The sequence below is a fragment of the Olea europaea genome, unplaced genomic scaffold (assembly GCF_002742605.1).
Source record: "Olea europaea var. sylvestris unplaced genomic scaffold, O_europaea_v1 scaffold453, whole genome shotgun sequence".
Lineage (NCBI taxonomy): Eukaryota > Viridiplantae > Streptophyta > Magnoliopsida > Lamiales > Oleaceae > Olea > Olea europaea.
The window spans coordinates 289,376-314,182 of record NW_019262837.1 but is presented as its reverse complement, the minus strand read 5'-3'; the positions used below and the strand labels follow the sequence as shown (position 1 = coordinate 314,182).

At 34.8% G+C, this 24,807-nt stretch overlaps 2 protein-coding genes across 15 annotated transcripts; one reads left to right on the top strand and one right to left on the bottom strand.

The window, feature by feature from the left end:
- Window positions 1–5,017: 5,017 nt before the first annotated feature.
- Window positions 5,018–17,299, top strand: LOC111388083. 3 transcript variants are annotated; one of them, XM_023012746.1, is made up of 10 exons: window positions 5,018–5,189; window positions 5,388–7,015; window positions 8,140–8,349; window positions 8,848–10,412; window positions 10,497–11,190; window positions 12,977–13,086; window positions 13,893–14,292; window positions 14,376–14,693; window positions 15,236–15,493; window positions 15,895–17,299. In XM_023012746.1, exons 1-10 carry the CDS (start codon window positions 5,033–5,035, stop codon window positions 16,948–16,950), a joined length of 6,396 nt encoding a protein of 2,131 aa, XP_022868514.1. In that variant the 5' UTR covers window positions 5,018–5,032; the 3' UTR covers window positions 16,951–17,299. The 3 variants fall into 3 exon arrangements, with proteins under 3 accessions (XP_022868514.1, XP_022868513.1, XP_022868515.1); XM_023012745.1 differs by having other exon boundaries at window positions 8,848–10,475; window positions 10,560–11,190; XM_023012747.1 differs by having other exon boundaries at window positions 8,848–10,483; window positions 10,568–11,190.
- Window positions 15,756–23,476, bottom strand: LOC111388084 (ER lumen protein-retaining receptor-like). 12 transcript variants are annotated; one of them, XR_002701506.1, is made up of 4 exons: window positions 20,912–23,196; window positions 18,503–18,576; window positions 16,392–16,513; window positions 15,756–16,317 (listed from the first exon to the last, which is right to left on the bottom strand). XR_002701506.1 is itself a non-coding variant. In XM_023012748.1 (3 exons), exons 1-3 carry the CDS (start codon window positions 23,208–23,210, stop codon window positions 18,262–18,264), a joined length of 231 nt encoding a protein of 76 aa, XP_022868516.1. In that variant the 5' UTR covers window positions 23,211–23,475; the 3' UTR covers window positions 17,770–18,261. The 12 variants fall into 12 exon arrangements, 1 of the variants encoding a protein (XP_022868516.1); XR_002701505.1 differs by lacking the exons at window positions 15,756–16,317; window positions 16,392–16,513 and adding an exon at window positions 23,203–23,470 and having other exon boundaries at window positions 17,770–18,576; window positions 20,912–21,035; window positions 21,239–21,386; XR_002701504.1 differs by lacking the exons at window positions 15,756–16,317; window positions 16,392–16,513 and adding an exon at window positions 17,722–18,032.
- Window positions 23,477–24,807: the final 1,331 nt, after the last annotated feature.

The following is a 24,807-nucleotide window of genomic DNA, read 5'->3' as shown; positions in this document are numbered from 1 at the left end:
ACCACCATTACCATCGACCAAAATCAACACCACTGTCGCCACCATCAACTATCAACACCATTGCCACCACCAACCATCAACCACTGCCACCACCCTGAACCATTTACCACTGCCAAAATCAACACCACCCACCACCACCATCAACCACTGCCACCACAAACAGACCATTACATCAACATCGCCGTCGCCACCATCAACACCCATTGCCTCCCAAATCCAAAAAACAAAAAAAGCCCAAAAGAGAGAGAAGGCAGATTCTGGACAAATTTGCAGGTGACCCATCGCCGTTAGATCCCGATCGCGACCAACTGCAGCTTCCCTCTCTTCGACCGCCGGTAGAGATGGGCCCAAACCACAGCAATGTCGCGTCCCTTGGGTCGCGATGAATAGGTCGCCACACTGCGTTCACGGCAACATCGCATCCCCAAGTTGGCGCCGGTGCATTTCCTTTGTCGCCGGTTGAAGTGTACGATCATCCACAGCCGGCGTCGATCATCCACAGCCAGCGTCCAGGAGAGAGAGAAGGCAGAGAACGGTTGGAAGAAAGTGACGAGATTTGGTTTTGAGTTTCAAAATATATTTTCCGTGTTTTGTATTTTCTCGAGTTCTGTACAGAAAACAGCCAAAACGACATTTTGGTCATTTTGTGTTTTTTTCACAAATTTTTTTTGTGTTTTCGAAAATGCGTTTTCGAAAGCGGAAAAAAGAACGCGTTTTCACTGTTTTGAAAATTCGAAAATAGAAAACGACCCGAAAACGGGAAAGAAAACGCACCCTAAATCTTTTGACTTTATGATTTTGAATTCTTGTTTGACATGATTATTTAATACAATATATATCAATTATTTATAGAGTAAGCAAAATGTTGGAAGTGAGAACATGTATATTGATGCTGCAATTAGTCACTTGATAGTACTTATTTATTTTTTGAAATATATCGAGAAACTGGTTTATAATCTGATAAGATTTCTGTTAAAGAAATTGTTGTTCAAATAGAAGTTCATGAAAAATATATTATTCATAGAAAGAAACACTTTGATGAAAATTTCAATAATAAGATAACACATTCAGCTAAAACCTTAAAAGCACTAATTTTTAAACAGAAAGTGCTCATATAAAATCTTAAAATTTGTCTCTCATTAATCACGAGATTTTGGGAGATTTTCACCAAAAAAAAAATGTTTTTTTTTCAATCTTTTTTTCATTTTTCCTTCTATGAGCATGTATGATTAAATTTTTTTCTATTGATTATATTTATTTTTATTCATCTCATGAAAAATTAAATTGGATTCTTGTAAGTTTTTTTTTTTTTTTTTATTCATTTTTTTTTGTGAAAAATACCTATTTTTTTATTAAATTATAAAATTTTATGTGAAAATTTTATGATTAAATTTAAATATATTGATTTTTATTTATTTTTAAAAGTGCATTACATTAATAATATTGAATATTAAATTTATTGCTTATTATATATTTGTATAATTTTAATTATTGTTTATTTAATTAAGATCTTAAATTTTTATTCTTTTAATTTTTTTTTATTATATGGGAACGAGGGGAAGGAAAAGGGGAATTATGGAAACCAACACTTCGTATGTGAGAATTTCACATCATTTTACTAAATTCACGTGAATTCTGTTTCAAATGAAAGTTTTCAAAAGTCTTTTGAATTCTAAGAAAGTCTATAAACATTTTAAAATGAAAGTTCATAAAAGTTTACGAAAGATTTCCACTAATTCCATACAAATCTATAAAAGATCCACAAAGCCCACTGAAGTTATCACTTAAAAGAAGTCCACCAAAGCCTTCAAAAGTCTCAATTGAATACACCTACCTTAGAGTTGTTTCTTTCTTATATATATTGATCAGGCTCTTTGTTCACTTAAGCTAATGTTTGACCAATCTCCAAAAATTATGAAAATATTTTTGAATTTTTTTATTCTAAAAAAACTGAAGGCTACAAATGATAATTCTGAGTTAGTGTGATAAGTTTTAAAAAATTTTGTTGCACGCCAAAAATCTGATTTTATAGGCAAGATTTATTTTTTGATATGCAAACTTGAGAAATTATTTATCGGAAGAGACCAAAAAGACTATTTAAGTGCTAGACTATATTAAAATGATGGATTATTATTTTCCAAATATGTGGATTGCTTGTAGAATATCATTGACTATATTAGTTACTATTGCGTCTATTGAGTATAGCTTCTCGACGTGAAGTTGATAACATCCTATATTTGGTTTACAATGTCACAAGAAAGGCCGAGGGCTTGTTTAAGCCCAATTTTTGTCAAAAAATGTATTTTTGAGTAGTGTATCGATGAAAAATATGTTGTTAAAAAATAAAGAAAAGTTTTGGATTCGCATGTTACTTTATTTTATTGAAAGATTTGTGATTGATGGGATCAAAATATTATTCATGAATGCAATTTTTTTTCAAAAAATAAGGCTCCAACAATGACTAAATGAATTGATCATAGTATTGAAGAAAAAAAAATATATTCTAAAACAGATTGATTATAATAATATAATCACAATAAATTTGATTTTTTTTCCTTTTCTCTTACTCTATCTTACTCTCTCACACCTTTTACCAAAACTTTAATCCTTCTGATTTTTTTTAAATTTGTGTTTATTTTTCTACAAATTGTCATATCTACTACAAATTTTCATTTACCAATAAAATTTTCAATTAATTAGAACTCAAATTTGCATTTTCTCCTATCCTATTTGTGATATAGAAATATATTCTAAAACAGATTGATTATAATAATATAATCACAATAAATTTGATTTTTTTTCCTTTTCTCTTACTCTATCTTACTCTCTCACACCTTTTACCAAAACTTTAATCCTTCTGATTTTTTTTTAAATTTGTGTTTATTTTTCTACAAATTTTCATTTACCAATAAAATTTTCAATTAATTAGAACTCAAATTTGCATTTTCTCCTATCCTATTTGTGATATAGAATGTGACTGAACTAATTATATCCAATTTAACTTATATTTACGAATTGTGTTTATTTAATTGATTATTGTTATTGAATATTGGTTATATGTTTTTCCTTTCAATTACTTGAATTGATTGTTTGTATCAAATACACTATAAATTTTTTAAACGCAAATATATATTTTCTTGTGTTGAGCAAAATATTAATAAAATGATTGTTCGAAATGAAATGGATGAAAATGATGAACAAAATATTAATAAAAAAATATTTTTCAAATGTAAATCTACATTTTCTTGGGTTAAGTATAAATCATTCAAAAATCAAGAACAAAGTATTCGATTTGTACAAAGTTTGATTGTACCCCACTAACTCGAAATGTCTACGTCTGCCCCTATATATATATATATATATGAAATTATCATAAGCCCTTAAAATCTGAGGACTGGCCTGCTCTTGTTAGTCTTCCTCTCTTCTCTCCTTCCGTTCTCTTTTTCTCTCTTCTTACAGTTTTAGTGATTATTTGATTAATTGTTACACCCGTACTGCCGTACTGCGTCAGTTAAGCTTCAAAAGATTCTGAATTCCTCAGGAGATTTCTTACTAGCACACAACCAAAATGTTGTATATATCAAATAATGAGACAGGCAGGAAAACAGATTGTCTGGAGACCATAAACAATTGTAACTGTATATCCATAGTGAAATTGCAATGCAGAAAAAGTTGTAATTTTCGTTTCTCTACTTTGTTTGGTGGACAAAGCTTAAATGATTGATGTATTTGCAGTAGAACATTTGTGTTGATTTTCTTATCAATCACATATCTTTTTAATATTTGGCTTTACAGAGGACCTTAGTTGTCAGAGGCATGAAAAGGATAAGTAAATGAGTTTGGGAATGTATAAGATAAGACTAAAAAGGACCTAAAAAATGATCTATAAAGAGAATAAAGTCTAGAGAATGAAAAAGGAGGAGGAGAAAGAATAAGTAGGTAAGAAACCTCGTCTAATCGCGCGCTTTATCATTAAGCTTACAGGAAATGATCAAGTTACAAGAAATGGGCTCACTATTTCATTGTGCAAAATAAGATGGCATTATGTGGAAAGATGATTGTGATGAAGAAGAGAATATGTGACTGAATCATTCATCCATTTACCCCCCTTAAACCAGTAAGAATTCATTGCTAAGCTTCAGGAAGTTTTAGATTGCTTAATGCACTTCAAAGGACTTGAATTACATATAAAACAATCCCAGCTTCGTATCCACTGCAGAATCGTTTTTACACCCTATGTTGCCTAGGCGTAGTCTCTTAGCTACTTTATCTTTCCTACCAAACTTAGTTTCCCAAATGGGCTCCTCAGTTTTCTTCACTTTTATACCATGAAAATTCACACACTAGTCCACAAAAATCTTCCACAAGACTAGCCATTATAGTCAGACAAGTAAAATTATGTCTTCTCTCCATTGAATCTTCAAAAAATTCCTTTAACAAGATAATTTCAAAACCGTGGTCTTGGATACCCCAAGAGGTGTCCCTAAATTATATAGGGAAACACGTGTGTTAATCTCTTATCTTTTTCTGTTTAGTTTACTTCGAAACCCAAACACAATTATGCTAAGCACCAACAAAATAGAACTCACCTTTAAATTGATAAAAACTTTGATATACGCTTTGGAAAGGGTGTTGTGGTGCCATATTTGAATCATAGTATAATGAGTTGATACTAGAGAGAGAGACAAAAAGACACTGGGGAAGGGAAACAAGATAATTATGATTCTACCACCACGAGCTTGAAACCATGATTAAGGCAAAAGTTTTTTCTTCCAGAATTCTGCAAGAGCCAAAGTGCTCAGAGATCAATAAGAATATTTTAAATAAGTTAAGGTATAAATCTATCTGATGTCTAATTTGTAGGAAAGCACACAAATTATTATCTACATCTGTTATCCATGTAGGTTAGATGTGCTACAGGACTTTATGCTTGGTCTTGTGATACCTTCAACTACTTTATTTACATTTTTCTGCTTATATTTATTTTGCCATGTCTCATGCGGTTACGCAGGTCACCTCTATTAAATGTGGAATGTGGGATTCCATGCTTGATACTTCCGAAACTTTACACCAACAAGAAGTAGCCAACACAATTTCAGAGAATTTTGATAATTATATGAGCGTAAAAGTTGAACCAGCTGAAAAGGATGTCCCGCTTTTGGACAGGACTAATGTGAAGCATGAAAATGGTTAGTTATGTTTCATTAAGATATTTCTTTCTTAATAATTTTGACCATTTTCAACCGGATTTCTGCTGCTATATCTTGTTCCTATTAAGCTCTTAAAGCATAATAAAAACTCGTGTGTAGGAACTCTTGCTGACATGCTGTATATTAGATTCCTTTAACAGTGTAATCTTATGTTCATGTTATTGCATATTGTCCCAGGGATCACAGTGGAAGATATAATGAAAAAAGTTACAGCACACTTTGAACTTGATGCAGATACACGGGGATATAGAAATCAGCCTCGAGATAAGATACGCCTCTTCTTGAGGGAGCTTTACAAGTGTGAGTCTTGGTTAATCGAGCATTTTGCAGTTAAAGATTTTGAGTCACTTGGTTATGGCGAATTTCTGATGTTCTTGGAAAAATATGTTGACCTACTTCCCCATGCATTACAAAAGTGCTTGATTGGCGATCCAATTGAAAAGGCTTCTGTGGAAGCTTACCTTTTACCACTTCAGCTCGCTGTATTACTCTCACAAGCTTCAAATAACATGTGGGGAAATGAAAACATAAGCACGCAAAATGTCTCTGAGTTACTAATAAGGCAGTTTCCATTAGTCAGTTTCAAAATAGTGGAAAGTGAATCTGTGATAAACTTTGTTGATATTAGAAAAAGCGAAGGCAATCCAAGTTCTGGATGTGTTTTATTTTCCGCAACTTTGTCAGGATTGCCTCGTTTTGGAGATTCATCAGTATCTGAAACTTCAAGGTTGGAGATCAATAGTTATGGTAAAGCTGGTATGGTTGGTGTAGTGACAACAAAGGATGCAGTCGAAGTCTTATGCAGGGCACCGATGTTGGCCGATCTAGAATTGTGGTCACATTGGGACCTTGTATTTGCTCCTTCCCTTGGTCCTCTTCTGCAATGGCTGTTGAATGAGGTAAACACGAAGGAATTTATGTGTATGATGACGAAGGGTGGCAAAGTGATCCGTTTAGATCATTCAGCCACCGTAGAGTCATTTCTAGAAGTCTTCCTTCGTGGATCTTCATTTGAAACAGCGTCGAAACTATTATCTCTTATTTCACTGTATGGGGGTGAAAGAAATGTCCCAGTATCTCTACTAAAGTGCCATGCACGCCAAGCTTTTGAAATTCTTCTCAAGAACTTCCAGGAAATGGATAGACAGCAATCTGACTGCTCAAGTCGTTCCACGGAAACAGGAGCAATTGCTATGGCATCACGGTTTACACTTGATTGTCTGTGTTATTTACCTATTGAATTCTGCAGTTTTGCCGCTGACATACTGCTTGCTGGATTGAAATGTTTTGTCAGAAATGCTCCTTCTGCCATCTTGTGTGAATGTGAGAAAATAGAGCAACGCCTCATGCTTCATGAAGTGGGGATATCTCTTAATGTATTAGAATGGATTGGTGATTACCGTTTGTTCAATTCCTCTACATCTTCTAAAGCATCAGTCTCTTCACAATCTTCTTGCTTGAAAGCTGCAAGTTCTGGCTTCAGCATGACTTTAAATATGCTAAACAGCTGTTCTTCTGGAGGTAAAATGATGATCTCCAATCAGATTAGCACGTGTGCAGAAGATTGTGTAGGAGCCAATGAGATTTCCGTGGATAATTCTATGAGGAGCTTATCTAAACTTGATACAAATAATGATCCTGCCAGAATAATTGAAACTATTCGGCTGGAAGAATTTGGTTTGGATCCAAGTCTTTCAGCTATGGAAACCAGAACGTTGAAGAAGCAACATGCTAGGTTAGGGAGGGCGCTTCACTGTCTCTCACAAGAATTGTATTCTCAAGATTCACATTTCATCTTGGAACTGGTAAGATTATAAGCTGTTTAACTCTTTTCTTTTGCTTTCTGGTGCCAATTTTTAGGCGAGTACCAATTCCAGGCATGTCATTTTATTGTTTTTCACAGCTAATTTTATCCAGCCAAGTCCTTTGGTTTCTTATTATATATCCATCTCTGGCGAACCTTTATCTTCAGTGACTATCAAGAACGTAGAGAAGGTAGGATTGGCGGTTGGTTGGATCTAGTATAGATCATACATGGACAATAGTTGGAGTTGATGGGTCTTCCATTAGAGTCTAATGATGGTTTTCAAGTAGTGAGTCATTCTGTTTATCTACATCAAAATTGGGTACGTGTGATATCAATGCACCAACTTGAGGAAGAGTTAGAATGGTGAATTATAAAAATGTTTCCTTCGAACTTATATACTAGTCTATTTAGAAATTAATATTTTTCATCTTTCCTTATTTTCCTTCTAAAGATTGTACTCCTATATATTGGATTGATTATATGATAAATCATTCAGGCTAAATTTCAAGTTGTTGGAATGATGAAGGTAATTTTTTATGTCATGTGAGTTCCATGATATGCTTTTGCCTTCTGGAACTTGCAGTTAACTTCTGCAGTTTCGAACATTTTAGGATGGACAGAGTCATATGCTAAAAGCTCCTGTTTAATAATTTATTCAATATATTCAGAGAAAAACTACCTTTTCTGCACTGGAAATTCTTGGTCTTATTTGCTGTATGTCGCCAACCTAATTTTTCCAACTTGTTAGTTCTTTCTCAATGCTATGTAGAGTTAATTACAATGTTCTGGTGGATGAATAATCAAGGATTTGCTGTGATTCTGTATTTCATATAATGCTGGTTTTATAACTTCCATTGTGGTGGAAGGCTAGGGTTTGGATGTTCTAAGTGTGTATTCGCTAATATGATAATAAAATTCGCAGCCATCCTTATAGATTTCCCATTCGCATAATCCTTAATGATGTTGGGGCCGTATGAGTAATAAAGTTGTTTTTACAAATAGAAATGGGAAAACTGTTTAATGGAAATCGTGATTCTCTAAACAAAATGAAATAATCCTTTCAGTTTTATCTGTGAGAATAATAATTATTGATCTATTCATTTGTCTTGTCATGTGCTTTAGGTTCAGAATGCTGACGATAATATTTATCCTGGAAATGTGGCTCCTACTCTGGTATTCATACTTCAGGAAAGGGGCATTATTGTCCTAAATAATGAGCAAGGCTTTTCTGCTGAGAACATCAGAGCACTCTGCGATGTTGGAAATTCTACAAAGAAAACACATTTGGGATATATTGGAAAGAAAGGCATTGGCTTCAAATCCGTGTTCCGGGTATGTTAACGAGGCAGTTGTGCTGAACTCCCTTACGCCTTTTAACCTGCTGATTGATTTAGTTGTTATCATTTATTTTTTGGCCTATAATGTCTTCATTTTAATGGAAGAGAAGCTTTTAGAAATAAACTTAAAGGGACTTAGTAGTCCAGAAGATAACATTTAAAGATGTAATGAAATCAAAGATGTAAAAATGGAACTCAGTATTAAAGCTTGCAAGCATATTGATTACTTAGTTTTTCGTCAGCAGTGCTATTTTTATAGTGCACTGAAGGTTCTCATTTTTACTTAATGAAAATGAGGTTCACTGGTGCTTCTGTAATTTCATGACTAGTTTAGAAGTTGGTTTGATAATAGGCATTTCTTCCTGTTTTGCATAATTACGATATAAATTACTGCAAGAAAGTATTTATTTAGACTTCAAGCAACATTGGAGTATTAGTCAGACTCAGTGGATGATCTTTCTCTAAATTGTTTTTGGTTTCTTATCTGGTTCAGGTAACAGATACTCCAGAAATTCATTCGGGTGGATTTCACATCAAGTTTGACATAACTGAGGGACAGATTGGTTTTATTTTGCCAACTGTTGTTCCACCATGTAATACCGACTTGTATGCCAGGCTTGTGTCTGTAGATGATGATCAAATCAATATTCACCTTTGGAACACATGTATTGTGCTACCTTTCCGATCGAAGTCGCTAGACGTGTGTTCCATGAATAACATTATATCAATGTTTTCTGATCTTCATCCATCTTTGCTACTATTTCTACGTCGTCTTCAATGTATAAAGTTTAAAAACATGCTTGATGGTACACTCACTGTTATGAAAAAAGAAGTTTTTGGTAATGGCATTGTTAAGGTTTCTGTTGGGGAGGAGAAAATGACATGGTTTGTAGTATCACAAAAACTGCAGGCTGATGTCATTAGACCAGATGTGCGAACAACAGAAATATCCATAGCATTTACGCTGCAGGAGACAGAAAATGGAGATTATATCCCACATCTAGACCAACAACCTGTTTTTGCATTTCTTCCTCTACGAACATATGGGTTTAAGTTTATTCTCCAAGGCGATTTTGTGTTGCCTTCATCCAGAGAAGAAGTTGATGAGGATAGTCCATGGAATCAGTGGTTATTATCAGAGTTCCCTGGCTTGTTTGTCGGTGCTGAGAGATCTTTTTGTGAGCTTCCTTGTTTTCGAGAGAGTCCAGGAAAGGCTGTTTCAGCTTTTATGAACTTTGTTCCTCTTCTAGGTGACGTGCACGGATTCTTCTCTAGCCTTCCCCGAATGATTATTTCTAAATTAAGGGTGTCGAACTGCCTTATTTTGGAAGGTGACAAGGATGTATGGGTACCTCCATGCAAAGTTCTAAGAAGTTGGAATCAACAAGATCGTGCTCTTTTACCTGATAGCTTGCTTCGAGAACACCTTGGCCTCGGATTCTTGGATAAGGATATCATTCTATCAGATTCATTAGCAAGGTCTCTCGGTGTGGAGGATTTTGGTCCCAAAGTTCTACTCCGCTTTTTGTCTTCCTTGTGTTGTTCCAAGAATGGTATAAAATCTATGAGTTTGATTTGGCTGTCTTCTTGGCTCAATGCTATTTATGTCAATTCATCCCATTCTTCTGAGACAACTTCCCTAAACTCTGGTGCTGGATTAGATCTCTTAGTTAATCTGAGGAAATGTCCGTTTATTCCTCTTTCAGATGGTACATATAGCTCAGTGGATGAAGGTACAATATGGCTACATTCTGGTGCCTTCAGCGCCAGGACCATTGATGATTATAGTCAAGAAACCTTTCCAATTTTGTATGCAAAACTTCGAACTGTGAGTCCTACTCTTCTTTCTGCAGCAGCTGCAGCTGAAACCTCATGTTTTGATTCGTTTAGCGTGGAGAATGTTACTAGGATGCTCTACAGAGTTGGTGTCCAAAGGTTATCAGCACATGATATTGTAAAGGTGCATATCCTACCCACTATATCTGGTGACAGAGATACATGCGTGGAGGATTTGATGACAGAGTATCTTTCTTTTGTGATGTGTCATCTGCAATCAAGTTGCCCCAACTGTTGTACAGAACGGGCAAGCATCATGACAGAGTTATGCAGTAAAGTTCCAATTTTGACAAATTNGCAATCAAGTTGCCCCAACTGTTGTACAGAACGGGCAAGCATCATGACAGAGTTATGCAGTAAAGTTCCAATTTTGACAAATTATGGCTACAAACGCCCTATTGAAGTCCCAATTCATTTCAGCAAAGATTTTGGGAATACCATTGACTTGAATAAGTTGTTAAGTGGCACAGATGTCAAATGGCATGAAGTTGACTCTATCTATTTGAACCATCCAGTCACAAAATCTGTACCTGGCGGAATGCTGAAGTGGAGGTGTTTTTTCCAAGACTTGGGCATTACTGATTTTGTACATATTGTTCAAATAGAGAAGAATTTTGTTAATGTATCAGAAGATACAGGTAAGGTGTTGGATGGAGACATGTTATCTAAAGGATCAGTTGTCATAGATTGGGAATCTGAAGAGTTGGTTCATTTACTGGCACAACTGTCGTCAAAGGGTGACCGGGAGAAGTGCAGCTACCTCTTGGAGATATTTAACACGCTGTGGGATACTTGTTTCAGTGATAAGGTCACTGGCTACTGCTGTGATGTTTCCGGTGAAAGAAAACCTTTCAAGTCCTCACTGATCAGTATGCTTCATAATTTTCGCTGGATCAATTCAAGTATTGATATTGAGCTTCAATACCCCAAAGATGTCTTTTACGATTGTGAAGCAGTGCGCTTAATTCTGGGTGCTAGTGCTCCTTATGCTGTTCCAAAGGTTAGTTTTGATCATTATATGCTGTTGTTTTCCTTTCACATTAGCAAAGCAAGTATTTTCCTTCTTTTTTGTTCTGTTATTCTCTCTTTTTCTCCTTATTTTCATTGACAGCTCAGATTCAATTTTGTATTGCGATGCCCTCCAACCTGAGCAGTGTGCAAAAATGTTGTCAAATATTTAACTATTTGATAGTTTGATAACTTCCATTGATCTGAATTTAGATCTCTAAGATTACTTGTAATTGAGGAAGTAAGTTGAAGAGAAAGGAGTTATTGCCACCTTCCTAAGGGAAAATTATTAAAGTTTTTTTGTCATGCCCTCCTATGATTATGTCCCACATTGACACAAATTTTATATCTTTAACCACGCACTTTTGTGCTATATGTTAATAGGTCTTTTTACACAAAGATGAGTACCAGCATGAACTTTGATTAATGAACTAAAGTATATATCACTATGTCTTCACTCTCCCCAAAAAATCTAAAAACTCTGCTAGATGATTTAGTGCATTTTTCTGTAGAATGGCCTAGATCATGTTATTTATCGGCAATCTCCTAAAGTGTTCCACCTCATCAAAAAAAATGTCACGGTGATGCTTTTATCACAAGTCCTTTGTCCTTATCTTGCATCATCAGCTAAAGTGTAACTAAAGGATGCGATGTTGCTTATTATGTATAGCTGTTCATTAGCTGTTAATTGGGTTTACTCTGGTAATCTTATATGTGATCGAGAAATAATCAACTTGGTTTCAGTTAGAATGTGAAAATTAGAATAATAGATTATGGAAATATTTCCATCTAGATTATATCCTAGTCTAGCTAAGATTGATATTTTTTACTTTGAGGATTTCTTTTCTTTTTCCATTTTCCTTCTTCCTTCTATAGGTAGGATTATTCTTCTATAAATAACCCTTGATTTTGATGAATAATATAAGTAATTCAGCCAAAAATTAAAGTGTTTCTAAGAAAAAGACAAAATCAATTGTACATGGGATCACCGAAGGAACAACAATTTCAATGCTACTTTCTTCTTTTCTTGGGATTCATGAGTGGTATTTGCTTACAAGACAAATCGACCATTTTAATTATTTGGAACCCTGACTAAGGTGCATTTGACTAGCCGATGTTTCAATGACCTACACTTAGAATTTGGAATTTAAAGACTAGAAACATTTCATCAATAGTGGACGGACACATAGCCCTTGTTTGATACCCATTTTTCCCAAAATACATTTTTCTCTCTTATATTTTCAACCATACACTCTTCAATAAAATAATATTACACGCAAAACTAAAACTTTTTCTTATTTTTTAACCACACATTTTTCAACAATCACTATTACAAAATGCATTTTTACTATGAAAATGAGAAACAAACAGGCTGATAATAAAGAAGGTATAAAAACGATCTTTTGTACAGTTTCAGGGATTAATTCAGTCCAAAGAGTTCTGTACCTAAAGCATGATTATTTCGTTATTTATGTGGAAACAACTCTTTGATTTTGTTTTGGACCAGGGTCAAGGGAATCAAGTTGAGTTGTAATTGCATTTTGGGAAAGAATTTCAAGTTTGTTTTGAAGTGTGTGTGTTCATGTTCTATAATCACAGTTGATGTAATCTTCCTGTTGCTGAATGTTTCTTCTCCATATACAACTCTCTCATTTCGCAACTATCAACATGTCCTATAATGAGAATGCATGTAATCCCTCAGAACTGTTGAAGTACTGTTTCGTAGTCTTTATGTAAGTTGACGTAGTGGCTGTTTTTTTTTTTTGGTGCAAGAATAGGTGAGTGACAAGATGCTACGTGATATTGAGTTCAAAACTCAAGTGATGTTAGATGACATGTTATCTGTTCTAAAAGTGTGGAGAAGATCTGCATTGCCATTCAAGGCCAGGTAGTTTTTCCTTCGTACACACACACACACACATATATATATTTTTTTGGCGTTGGTTAAATTGGTCACGGACATTCTCCAAAATAATTTACGCGTAAACCCAAAATTTTTCCCTATTTTTTAACCATACATTCTCCAAAAATTCACTATTCCAAACACATTTTACCCCAAAGAAGGGGCTCAATTAGGGGCATTATAATGTGACGAATGGCTTTCTCTGCTTCTTAATGTGTAAATTAAATCCTGTAGTCAATACAAATGTATTTACACCCTTCAGACTGCCTTCCTAAATCCACTCTTCTTCTCTCTTGTTCGGAAGCTTTGTCCCTTTTCTCAAGAACTGAGCGACATAGAGCTTACTTATTTTCAATTTATATATATTGTGTTTATACTTACCATCTCTATCTTTAATGAGATATTGATATTCGGTTATCCCTGGCTTTAAAGACTGTCAAAGCTCCTTTTGGATAGTGTGAACAAATTCCAGCCACTTCCATTACAAAGCCATTTCTTGATTTTTTTGAGACATCATTACTCTTTGTCCACAAGCAGTAAACTGAGAATTCCTTTTCTAACACCCTTTGCTTAGATATAATCTTCTAATTAATCTTTAGACTTCCTTGGCTCAGGAGTGACATTCATCATGCATATAACGATGACCCAAAAATGAACTTGATCATAGACAATGCAATGATTTCTAGTGCTATTAAATATAGGTGTATATTCAGGTGGTAAATCTCAGCTTTTATGCATTTTTTTAATGACTACGTCATTTAGATGGCTTTTGAATATTTCTTCTTTTGCAGCGTATTACAAATGTCCGGATGGTACTTGAGGATTTGGAAGGAGATGGCTACTTCAAAGCTAAAAATCATTGAGGATTTATGTTCTGGTCCGTTCATATTTGTTCCTTGTTTATCCAGTTCTTCATCTGAGGATACAGTACCTGGCGTATTTATGTCTGCTCAAGAAGTCCATTGGCATGAGTCAATTGTTTCCATGAACCAAGCGGAGTTGTTCCATCCTAAATGTGACTCAGATGTGCCTTGTTATCCCTTTAGCAAAGCATTATGCAATGTTTATCCAGATCTCCGCGACTTTTTTGTGAGAGAGTGTGGAGTGAATGAAAATCCTCCTCTCTGTAGCTACCTAGAGATTTTGTTGCACTTATCAACTATTATGTTACCATCACAAGCAGCTAGGGAAGTAAGTAATCAAAGCTTCATTGGTACTATCGGAAATTTTAAGCACTTAAAAATTATATATAATGTATAGCTTTTATATTGCAGGTTTTCCAGGTATTTGTAAGATGGGCTGATGGATTGCAATCTGGATCACTGTGTTCGAAGGATATTGAGTACTTAAAAGACAGTCTTTTAAGAAAGGAATATACAGTGCTACCCACTGCTCAAGATAAATGGGTTTCTTTGCACCCTTCCTTTGGCCTTGTTTATTGGTGTGATGATGATACGTTACAGAAGGAATTCAAAAGTTGCAATGACATTGCCTTTCTTTACTTTGGCGAACTAACAGACGAGGAAAAACAGGTCTCTAAGGAAAGGATTTCAACTCTCATGCAAAGATTAGGAATTCCTGCTCTATCAAAGGTTCTCTCTCCCTCTCCCTCTCCCTCTCCCTGTTCATGTTTTGGGTGGTGATGGGGAAGGTGTTTGTGGATTGGAGGCTAAAATAGTAAGGCAATGTTTGCAGTAATATTGAAATGCCCCAACTCTAGTTCTTTCTCTCGAGTGTAAATAAATCGAGACTTGCACCCAACTGTAGGAACCATCCTTAAGTAGTTCCTTTTCATACCAAAATTCATATTGTTCGGATAATGTTGAGGGGTATTGTCCTACTTTAGAGTAAAACATGGCGAACTTGGCCAACTGGTACGGATTAAAAAAAAATGAGTTTTCCCTTTTAAGCCTTTGAAGTCAATAACCCTTCAACAAAAGACAAGTAGAATTTGACATCCAATAGAAAAGAAACTCGGGGCATCACAGATATCCGACATCATTTAGATACGAAAATAATATATCATCATGTAAGGAATTGGTCATTACACTTCTTAACATGGTTATTGTTTTAAGATGGAACCCCAATGCTTAATAAGGTATCCAAAAGTAACAATACGTCTTTCTTTTTTCAGGTTATAACTCGTGAGGCAATATATTATGGGCCGACAGACAATAGTTTCATAGCTTCATTGGTGGAGTGGGCTCTTCCATATGCTCAGCGCTACATTTATAATGTGCATCCAGATGATTATTTACAGCTAAAGCAGTCTGGATTTCATATCCCAATATGTCTAAGGATTATTGTTGTTGAAAAGTTGTTCTACAGGAATGTTCTAAAGGGGTCTCATCTTGCATCTAAGAGACGGTCTGAGTGTAGTTCTCTTCTGCAGGTTCACAGAAATAATTTTTTGCTGCCATTTCACAACTACAGATACATATTTCTTTTTCTTTCGAGAATTATGATCCTGTTTCTGTTTACGTTTCTCACTTTTTTGGGATAATATATCTAATTATATATGCTATAAGGTGATTAGATTTTGCAATTCAACATTTGGGATATTATACTTTCTCCTTATTTTAGAGACAATATAGTATTTTAAGAATTTATGATGTCTTGCTGCTTTGAAGATATCTGACCCGACTGGCTGTGTCTAAAAGATTTGAAAAGATTGTGCAAATATGGATATCTTTTTGATCATTTTCCTGAAAACAGACTCAGGATTTGCTGATGTTTTGCTTAAGAAAAGGGATATCTTTTTTATCATTTTCCTTTGTGGGGTACCTTTTGCAGGGAAACATCTTGTATGCTGCTCGGGAATCAGATTATCACTCTCTATACATGGAACTTTCTCGTCTACTGTATGGTGGAAATCCTAAACTGCACTTGGCAAATTTTCTTCACATGATTACAATCATGGCAGAATCTGGTTCCTCTGAAGAACAGATGGAAGTATTTATTCTGAATAGCCAAAAGGTTCCAAAACTCCCAGCCGAAGAGTCTGTGTGGTTGCTTTCAACTGTTTCATCTTCAGCGGATAATGATGAAGCGTTAATGCAGCAGCATCGTCTGTCCACCACAATTGAGGGGAGAAATTCCAAGAAGTTTAAAAAGAAAACTGGGATCAACTCAAATTGGCCACCTGTTGGTTGGAAAACCGCACCTCGTTTTAACTTTCCCCATGTAAATCTACCTGAGACACGAGCAGCCTGGAGCCTGCCAACGATTAAAAATCATTCCTTGGAAGAAACTAGTGCACAAAAAGAATATCCCTTTCCTACCGAACGTACCATGGAAGGTGATCAAGTACCAAGTTCATCAGCGGCAGTTTCGCTAGAATCTGAAGCCTTGGAATATCTGTCTGAACATGTGAGCAACATTGTTGCACCTGATACGAGCGTGGAACCTACTTCTGTACATGGATCGAATTCTTGTGAGAGAGAACAGCTTTGTTTTGGCACAACAAATGCAAAGCAGGCAATGTTGACAGGCAGAATCGGAGAACAGGTAGCTTTCAAATACTTTGTGGAAAATGCTGGTAAGACTTCGGTGAAGTGGGTGAACGAAGTTAACGAGACCGGCCTGCCCTATGACATTGTCATAGGAGGTGAAGAGGAGAGTGAAGAGTACATAGAAGTTAAATCTACCAAATCTGCTAAAGACTGGTTTGCTATATCAGTGAAAGAGTGGCAATTTGCAGTTGACAAAGGTGAATCTTTCAGCATCGCCCGCATTGTTTTGAAAGACAATAAATTGGCAGCAATCAAAATATACAAAAATCCAGTGAGACTTTGCCAATTGGGTGAGCTCCAGTTGGGAGTTTTGATTCCTAAACAGATGGAGTCTTGAATCATTTCCTAAGCCCTGCTTAGATTCTATGTATCGTCAAATAGTTAATATGATTCCTCAAAATCTTTGACTTATCGTCTCGATGGTTAAAGATTTGTGCTACGCATCCAGAGATGAGGAAGCTTTGAAACTTTCTGTGCTTGCTGAAGAATTTGTTGGCAATCTAATCTAACAGTGACAAATGAGGGTAATGTATTAGTATATTTAGCTTTTATGATTGTGTGTATTTGTGTATATGCATCCTGCACACATTTCTCCTTATATATTTAGTAATTAATATGTTTTGATATATTACCAAAAGATTTGTAAGTTAGGATTTGTTAAATAGATGGTTTTATCTTGAGTTTTATTTGCCAATTAAACTGAAACATTTCTAACCTTTGTAATTGAATTATGCACTTCTAGTCTCTAAAGTTTCCTTTAATATACACTGAATTCCCATATAAGGATTAAAAATAGTAAAAAAGGTTGAACCCCAACCTTGAGGGTCTCCTCCGCCCCGCCCCTAGAGATTTGTGAGGGAGGTAAACCATCCGGGTACCCCATAAGCTGGACCAAACACGTTGCCGTCAGAAGCAGAACTCTGTTGCAATTAGTTTCGCTATAGCATTCGCTACTCTAACTAATTATCCACCTATCTAATTCCCTTTCTGTACAAGTTTCTAAATTGAGAAGGCAATTTATGAAATCTTGCACGATCGATGAAAGAATGCAGAGACACGTAGGAAGTAATCTCTGGGCATCACACAAAGTTCTGCTAATATAACCAAATTTTTTGCCTAAATGCTATCTACGTTTCTCCAGTACAAAGTCCCAACATGAAGGAATGTTCAAAGGACTTAAAAATAAAAAATGTCAACGTAAGTTACAGTCAGTATAAATCAAAAGACAAGTTCTTTTGGTGCTACACATGATTTGGTAAACCCCAATTGGTTAAGAATAAACGAAATGCTTCTTCTAGACAGATCCACAGACAAAGACTATAAAAATGCGATGGGCCTTATATATATTTGTGTATGCTTTTATCAAAATTCTTCCTATAACCTCAAGCGGGCAACTCAAGCTTCACATTATTCTTCCAGCTGCAACAGTGATGAAAATGAGTAAAGTTACAAGTTCAAAATGGCAAGCTTATATAAATAGAAAATTCTACTTGTACATAATTATTGCACATAATGGTATCCATAATGTGATGTGGCAATCATCCGATTATTGATGTGCAAGTGTAAAATTTGAATTAAAAGTTGGATCCAGTGTCACGTGTAATTATGGACACCATTATGTATACAATTATGTACATGTAGCACTTCCCTATATAAATATGCCCCAATGCTTGAAAATTTTAACTTTGGAAGTAATAATAAAAGAAATCGGCGTAAAGCAGTGTCTAAACAAGTCCAGAAATCCAAGCTGCATTTGCAGAAGGAGCACATAAGTAGGATATCAATTTAGATACAGATGGTGATATTTTCATTTTGCACATATACAAAACTATGCAAGCTGCTGCAAAAAACCTTTATCAAACATGATGTATCCAGAGAGAGAGACATACTTATCTAGTGAACATAGTGTGGCTCAGTGAATTAGCGATAAATCCAGTTCAATATGTATAATGACCGGTATGCGCTGCAATAAGGTGGGATAGATACATTTGAGTTTCATCATTCATTTAACCAAAAGACAATAACTTAAAACCCAGAGTTCTGGCACCAAATATTGGTATTTCAGATTTATTAGACATGGACGACGCAAGTGATAGAACTAATTAGTTAACATGAGAAGTAGACTGGATCTGTCATGAGATATTGAATTAGTCTTCTGTCAATGATACACATGATGCTCATAACTGTAGTCAAAGCCAGATACAGAATGTCAGGACAGGGATTGTTCACTAACTATAAAGGAAATTTGAGGATAAGAGAGGTTGAAGAATGGCTAGGATGCCCACAAGTGATAGAACTAATTTGTTAACATGAGAAGTAGACTGGATCTGTCATGAGATATTGAATTAGTCTTCTGTCAATGATACACATGATGCTCATAACTGTAGTCAAAGCCAGCTACAGAATGTCAGGACAGGGATTGTTCACTAACTATAAAGGAAATTTGGGGATAAGAGAGGTTGAAGAATGGCTAGGGATGCCCACAAAGTTACTCTCTTTGGGTGATATCTAATTTTGTAGATAAAGTTCTAAAGTAACTAATTCATCATCTGGCCCATGATCACATCTTCTCCCCATGGAACTAAGGAAACATCCATCGGTAGATGGAAATGAAGAAATGAATCAATTGCCAAGAAACAATTTTAGTTCACAATGGTCAACTCATCAAAGAATTTTAGAGAGAGTAGATGAATTATGAATTCTGTATCAGAATACGAGTCAGTAGATAAAGCCGTTGTGAAACCTCTTTATTCAATTTCTATTTTCCTGCTAAAACAAATTATTTACTATTCATACTTCAAAGAATTCTTTTATATGACTTTGTATAATTGGTTTAACGTTGCGGCCACTAACCGTATAGAAGGGTTGCCTAACTTCATGTCGTTTCTTTCTTGTTTATTTTGACAATACACCCCCATGTATTATCCCATTTATTAATAAAATTATATAATTACTTATAAAAAATAAAAATAAAAAAAATAAAAGAAAAAAGAGAGAGATTGTATAGATCTAGACAAAAGACAAACATATATCATAGTGCATATCACCACTTTGTTCACCACGAAAGTTCCAAATGTGAAGCATCTGACAAGTATCATGCACCAACACACCGGGATGTGTCCGACACGAATCATGCACCACTTGGCATACCCTTTCTTTTTAAATAAAAGTAATAATAATAATAATTCAACACACAATAGCGACTGTACGAGATAGAAGGTACTAACAAGGCATAGACATGTGACCAACACACACATGATGGCTCCTATTTTTTATATTCTAAATTTTCTGGCATTTGAGAGACATTGCCACAACTTGTTAGCAACACAGGAAGCCCTATTTTGTAAATTTTAATACAAAATTACGCAAACTTTAATCATAAAAATATGTTTAAAACTTCAAAATAATGTGAAACTATACGAACATGAGGTATTTGTTTTACATTTATTACGTGCACTTATTTTTATTTTATTGACACTAATAATACAATTTACGACTGAACCTTGTCTTAATACAAACAACCAGTCCTCAACTTCAAATATTTCACCTGGAAGTTTCACAGTCAAAGCTAATAAAATAAGTTTTGGTAAAACATAAAGAAGTATAAAAATTAATATATAACACATCAATGCATAATTTAAAGTATCGTAAACAACATTTTGCATCATCTCTTTTTAAAAGTTACATGTTGATGTTTCATATCTGTGGCCATGTACATATTTGTGCTTCGTAGGCTTCCAAATTGAATCTCACAAAATGAATGCTATGATACTCGAAGATACAAATCGACAACATTTACAGTTGCACAGGAGGTCTAATTTCTTCAAGGATAAATTTTGCAGGTTTTTCTTATAATACTAATAAAAAAATATATATCATTTATAAGAAAGAAGCACCATTGGAAGGGCAAGCTGCATTCAGCTTCTGGACTAATTTCTTCAGGAACATATTTTATCACCGTTTCTTATGAAAACTAAGACCACAATCATGAATTTACACCTTACCAAATCATGGTGAGGTGGAAGAGCTACATGTCAAAGAAAACTTAGGTATGGCACTACATATGTAGTAGCTTAGCATTTCCCATGACTAAGCATCCACATGCAGAAGGAGAAGTATTAACCCATGATATTATAAATTAAAAATCAAGGAGGAGGGTTTCAATAAGAACCACAAAACCACAGCTCACTGCAACAAGATGCTGACACAAATCCTAGCCTGAAACTCACTTCATAAAGAAATTTGTATGCAATATATAATTTTAGATAGAAGGTAAGAAAATGGTAATAATGGATTACCCCAGAAAAAAAAACATATTGCCCGGTCAAGTTATCAATGTTTCTTGTCCTCTGCAGCAGAACCAGCTGAGGAAGGATAGCTACAGCTTCCAAGTACAAGGAGAACGCCCACAATATCCGATCACTCAAATAAACAAGAAATACAAGGTAAGTAATAGAACAAGAAGAACAGGCTAGACTGCAGTTTTCTGCAAAGAATGTTAGAAAGGTAGAGTAATAATTCATTTTCATAATTCGGAGGAGCTAAGTTATTTTTCCACGAGTAATTAGCCATGAACAATGTAAACTAAGTCATGAAATAATAGTCCAATGGGGAAGCCAGAGAACCTCTTTGACAGTGAACTTTTCGTTTATGACTAGAGCCAATAGTAAACATGGCAGCATGAGGAAATAGTGGCGAAATGTGTCCTGATCTTTGTTGTAGGATCTGCGGACAATCTTGTGATGCCTTATATACCAGACGATTGAGAAAGAGCTTCCCAAGAAAATTAATTTCATTAGAGTATTATACAGTGAAATGTAGTTAGTAAAAAGATCCATCATTTATCTAAAGATAATTTCATCATACAGCTTCTTCAATTTTCACTAGCAGAAACATAAAATCAATTGCAAGAAAAACAGAAAAAACTTATTTTAATCGGCCAAAAAAGATGAATAAGAGGATGAACTTTTATAAAGCATTTATACTAAGCAGATGTAACCACAATACCACTATAATTCAAGTGCAGATTTCCCAATATTTTTTATTGATGCCTAAAGAACCCTTTCAAGGATAATCAGAAACAATTCATTATCAAGAAAAGATTAAAAAACACAGCTGTTCACATTGCTTCTACATAGACATCAATGGAAAACAATGTTTTTTATTGTATTCTGTCCTCAAGGCCCCCAAAACTGTTGCCAGAATTGAAGTTTCTATTTTCTTAGGTGTCAAATAGGAAACACATTCAGAGACATGATAATCCTACTCTTTTAGCGCAGAAAACTTTTCAGAAACATTGTGATCAAGCAGGACCCATTAACACACTTATTTTGAAGTGACTCCCGACTGACTCAAATCAGTGCTCAAGAGAAAAATATTCTAGGTTATTTAGAAGATTTTCTAAATCTGACTCGATCAGATTGAAAGACGTTCAGGGATTCAAAGCAGACTGAGTATGTAGCAGGTCTTATGTCGAGTTTAGCACCTGTGTTCTAGTTCACCTCCCATACAAATGAAGACAAGTCATGAACATGCATAAAATTACATGTTCTTCTGTTTAGTCAAGAAACATGTTTGGACATGACATTGGACTTAGGTTCTCAAGTATCAGAGGTGCATTGACCAATCTCTAGAGTTTTTTCATGTTATCTGCTCCTGTACACGTCTCCCTCGAAGCACTGAAAATGGGAACCAAACATATAACATAGAACACTAATGATATTTTCATTCCACAATGGACATTGTAGTCAGCATTTCAAACCATTTCTCAGAGCAGTGCCATCTAGCAATTCCATCAATTTGAGAAATCTCCAGCAAATTGCTAAGCAACAAAGAAAATGATACCAATTCCAAATTTAGGATTCAAAATAACGAAGAGGACAGTAATTATATTACTTCAAGAAGTGTTCCAATGATTCAAAAGTAAATTTATCACTGAATTGTAAAGTGAATACCCAGAATTAATAAGATAAAGAAACACTACATTTCAGAAAAGAGGAGAAAACTGAAAATGGAACAAAATAAAAATGGTTCATTACATGCCAAATGTGACCGAGATTTGAAATTCACATAATAAACTAACATATAAAAACAAGCCTTTGCCAGTGCCTTAACACTTTAGAGTTCTCGACACTGCATCAAGTCTGCCAACAAAATTATTGTGTGCCTGCTAAATAACCGGGATGAAGCTACTTTTTAGCTTTAGAAAACTGCACTTCAATTTCATTCTCCTAAAGATTCCCATCAGGCTCAACATCCTAATAACTGGTCATTTTTCTCACTATATGCCCAATGAACTAGTTAATATGAATCAATAATCATAGCACATAAATTAGCTAGTTGAAATACAAATCTATATAACTTACTTTAGTAGCTGCAATACACAGAAGTACTAAAATATTTTAAGCAATACGACAAAAAGTTTTCCAAAACCAGTTACATCAATTCAAGAAACATGACTGAAATTACCAAAAATGAAATTTCCCCAATTAAAAAAAACAATGCAATCACCAATAAGATTCAAATTCACCACTCATAAATGTATACATATGGAGGTTTTGGAAATGGGGAAGAATGTAGAAATGCGTACCAGCACATGATTTGATGGTGTGGATCTTGAGGAGCAAAACAAGGACGCTCGCCAAATGGGTCATGTCCCCTGCTAATCTAAATATATTCATCTTTCCCTTCTGTATCGATCAACCAGAAAAAAGATCTGACCACAATTTCTTTCTTTCTATTATTTCTTAGAACAGATCTCTGGGATGATCCAAACAAAGGGGAAGAGAATTTGATTTTGTTATTCTACTTTGCTTTCTTATTCCTATTCTATTATTTCGTTCACAGTTCTTCTCCTATAAATGCCATCGTTTTGCCCAAGTGGTTAAAAACAAATTGACACAAATAGCACTACATTGAGCTAAAAATAATTTGTATCTTTCACCATCTTTATCACCACCTTGGGTAGCTTATACTAAAGAAAGAGTTATTATTATTATTATTATTTTTTTTTTACACTAAAGAAAGAGTTGCTCCCTAGGTATAATCCAATGGTGCAAAGGATAGGAGTGAAGTTATCTCACGCCTTACTGACAGTCGTAATGTGGGGGTTCGATTCCTGAGATATGGAATTAGACTCTTTGTAGGTGCAGTGTACAGACAGCTCTTGTTCCCTAAACTGTAGGGATACATTTCGCGATTTACCTCTCTCACAAAACTCTAGGAAACGGACCGTGGGAGCCCTCAAAGTTGGGTTCAACCCTTTCTTTTTTTTTTTTTAACTAAAGAAAGAGTTATTATCATCCATTATAATTGAAGTATGTATAAAGTTTCAAGTTAGTCATTAAAGTTTTTACTTACTAAAGTAGTTTGTTAAGATTTATAGCAATTTCACCGTCGATTTCTTTGCACAAGACAAAATTCACACGTTCCATTACTATTACCCTAGGTTGGAATTAAGGTTAATTTAAACGAAACATGAATTCAATAATTTTTTTAAAGCGATCGTGGTAGCAACCTAACTAATTGAGTTTAGCCATGTGAATGGATGTCACGTCACATCATATGTTATTTTTTTATAATAGAGTAGCGAAATATGAAACGCTTATAAATTTCAATGACTTGGAGGAAATTCAGAAATTGTCCTCTCACATCAAATGAAAAATGTAACTTAATTGAGTTAATATATTGACAGTCACCAAACTTCCACTAAAACTACAATAAGGTCGCTGAAATTCAATTGATAATAATGAATCACTTGAACTTTAATTTAATAATGAAATCAAAGCACTTTGTTTGATAACATGTCAATTAAAATGAACAAATTTTCCACGTCCTCATCCCAGATATTAATTTTTGAGAAGTCCGCTCTATCTCAATCATCCATTTCTAAAAACATTTGGATTTTCTTTTTTTTTCCAAATGCATTAACCTTGGATGGTAAACAGGCTGAGACGGGGCTAATATAGGGACGAGCCAATCACAAAAATAAACTACACGAGTTGACTCATTTTGACTTATTTTATTAATCTCGATTAGAAATTGTGAATTTTTTATTTTTTTATTTAAAAAAAATGAATTGACTCATGGATGACTCAGTTCAATCCATAAGACTCTCGAGTCAAGGGCTGAATCGAGGCTAGGAATTGGATACAAACCCAACCGAACTTGGGTATTTAGGACTCGGCACATTATG

Bases quoted from the DNA above. Each gene is read 5' to 3' on its own strand.
- LOC111388084 (XM_023012748.1), bottom strand. The intron at 18,361-20,911 runs GTAATCCATTAT...CTGCAAATGCAG, and splicing joins AATATGTTTTTTTTTCTGGG to CTTGGATTTCTGGACTTGTT.
- LOC111388083 (XM_023012746.1), top strand. From the start codon at position 5,033: ATGTGGGATTCCATGCTTGATACTTCCGAAACTTTACACCAACAAGAA. The intron at 7,016-8,139 runs GTAAGATTATAA...CATGTGCTTTAG, and splicing joins CACATTTCATCTTGGAACTG to GTTCAGAATGCTGACGATAA. The intron at 13,087-13,892 runs GTAGTTTTTCCT...CTTCTTTTGCAG, and splicing joins GCATTGCCATTCAAGGCCAG to CGTATTACAAATGTCCGGAT.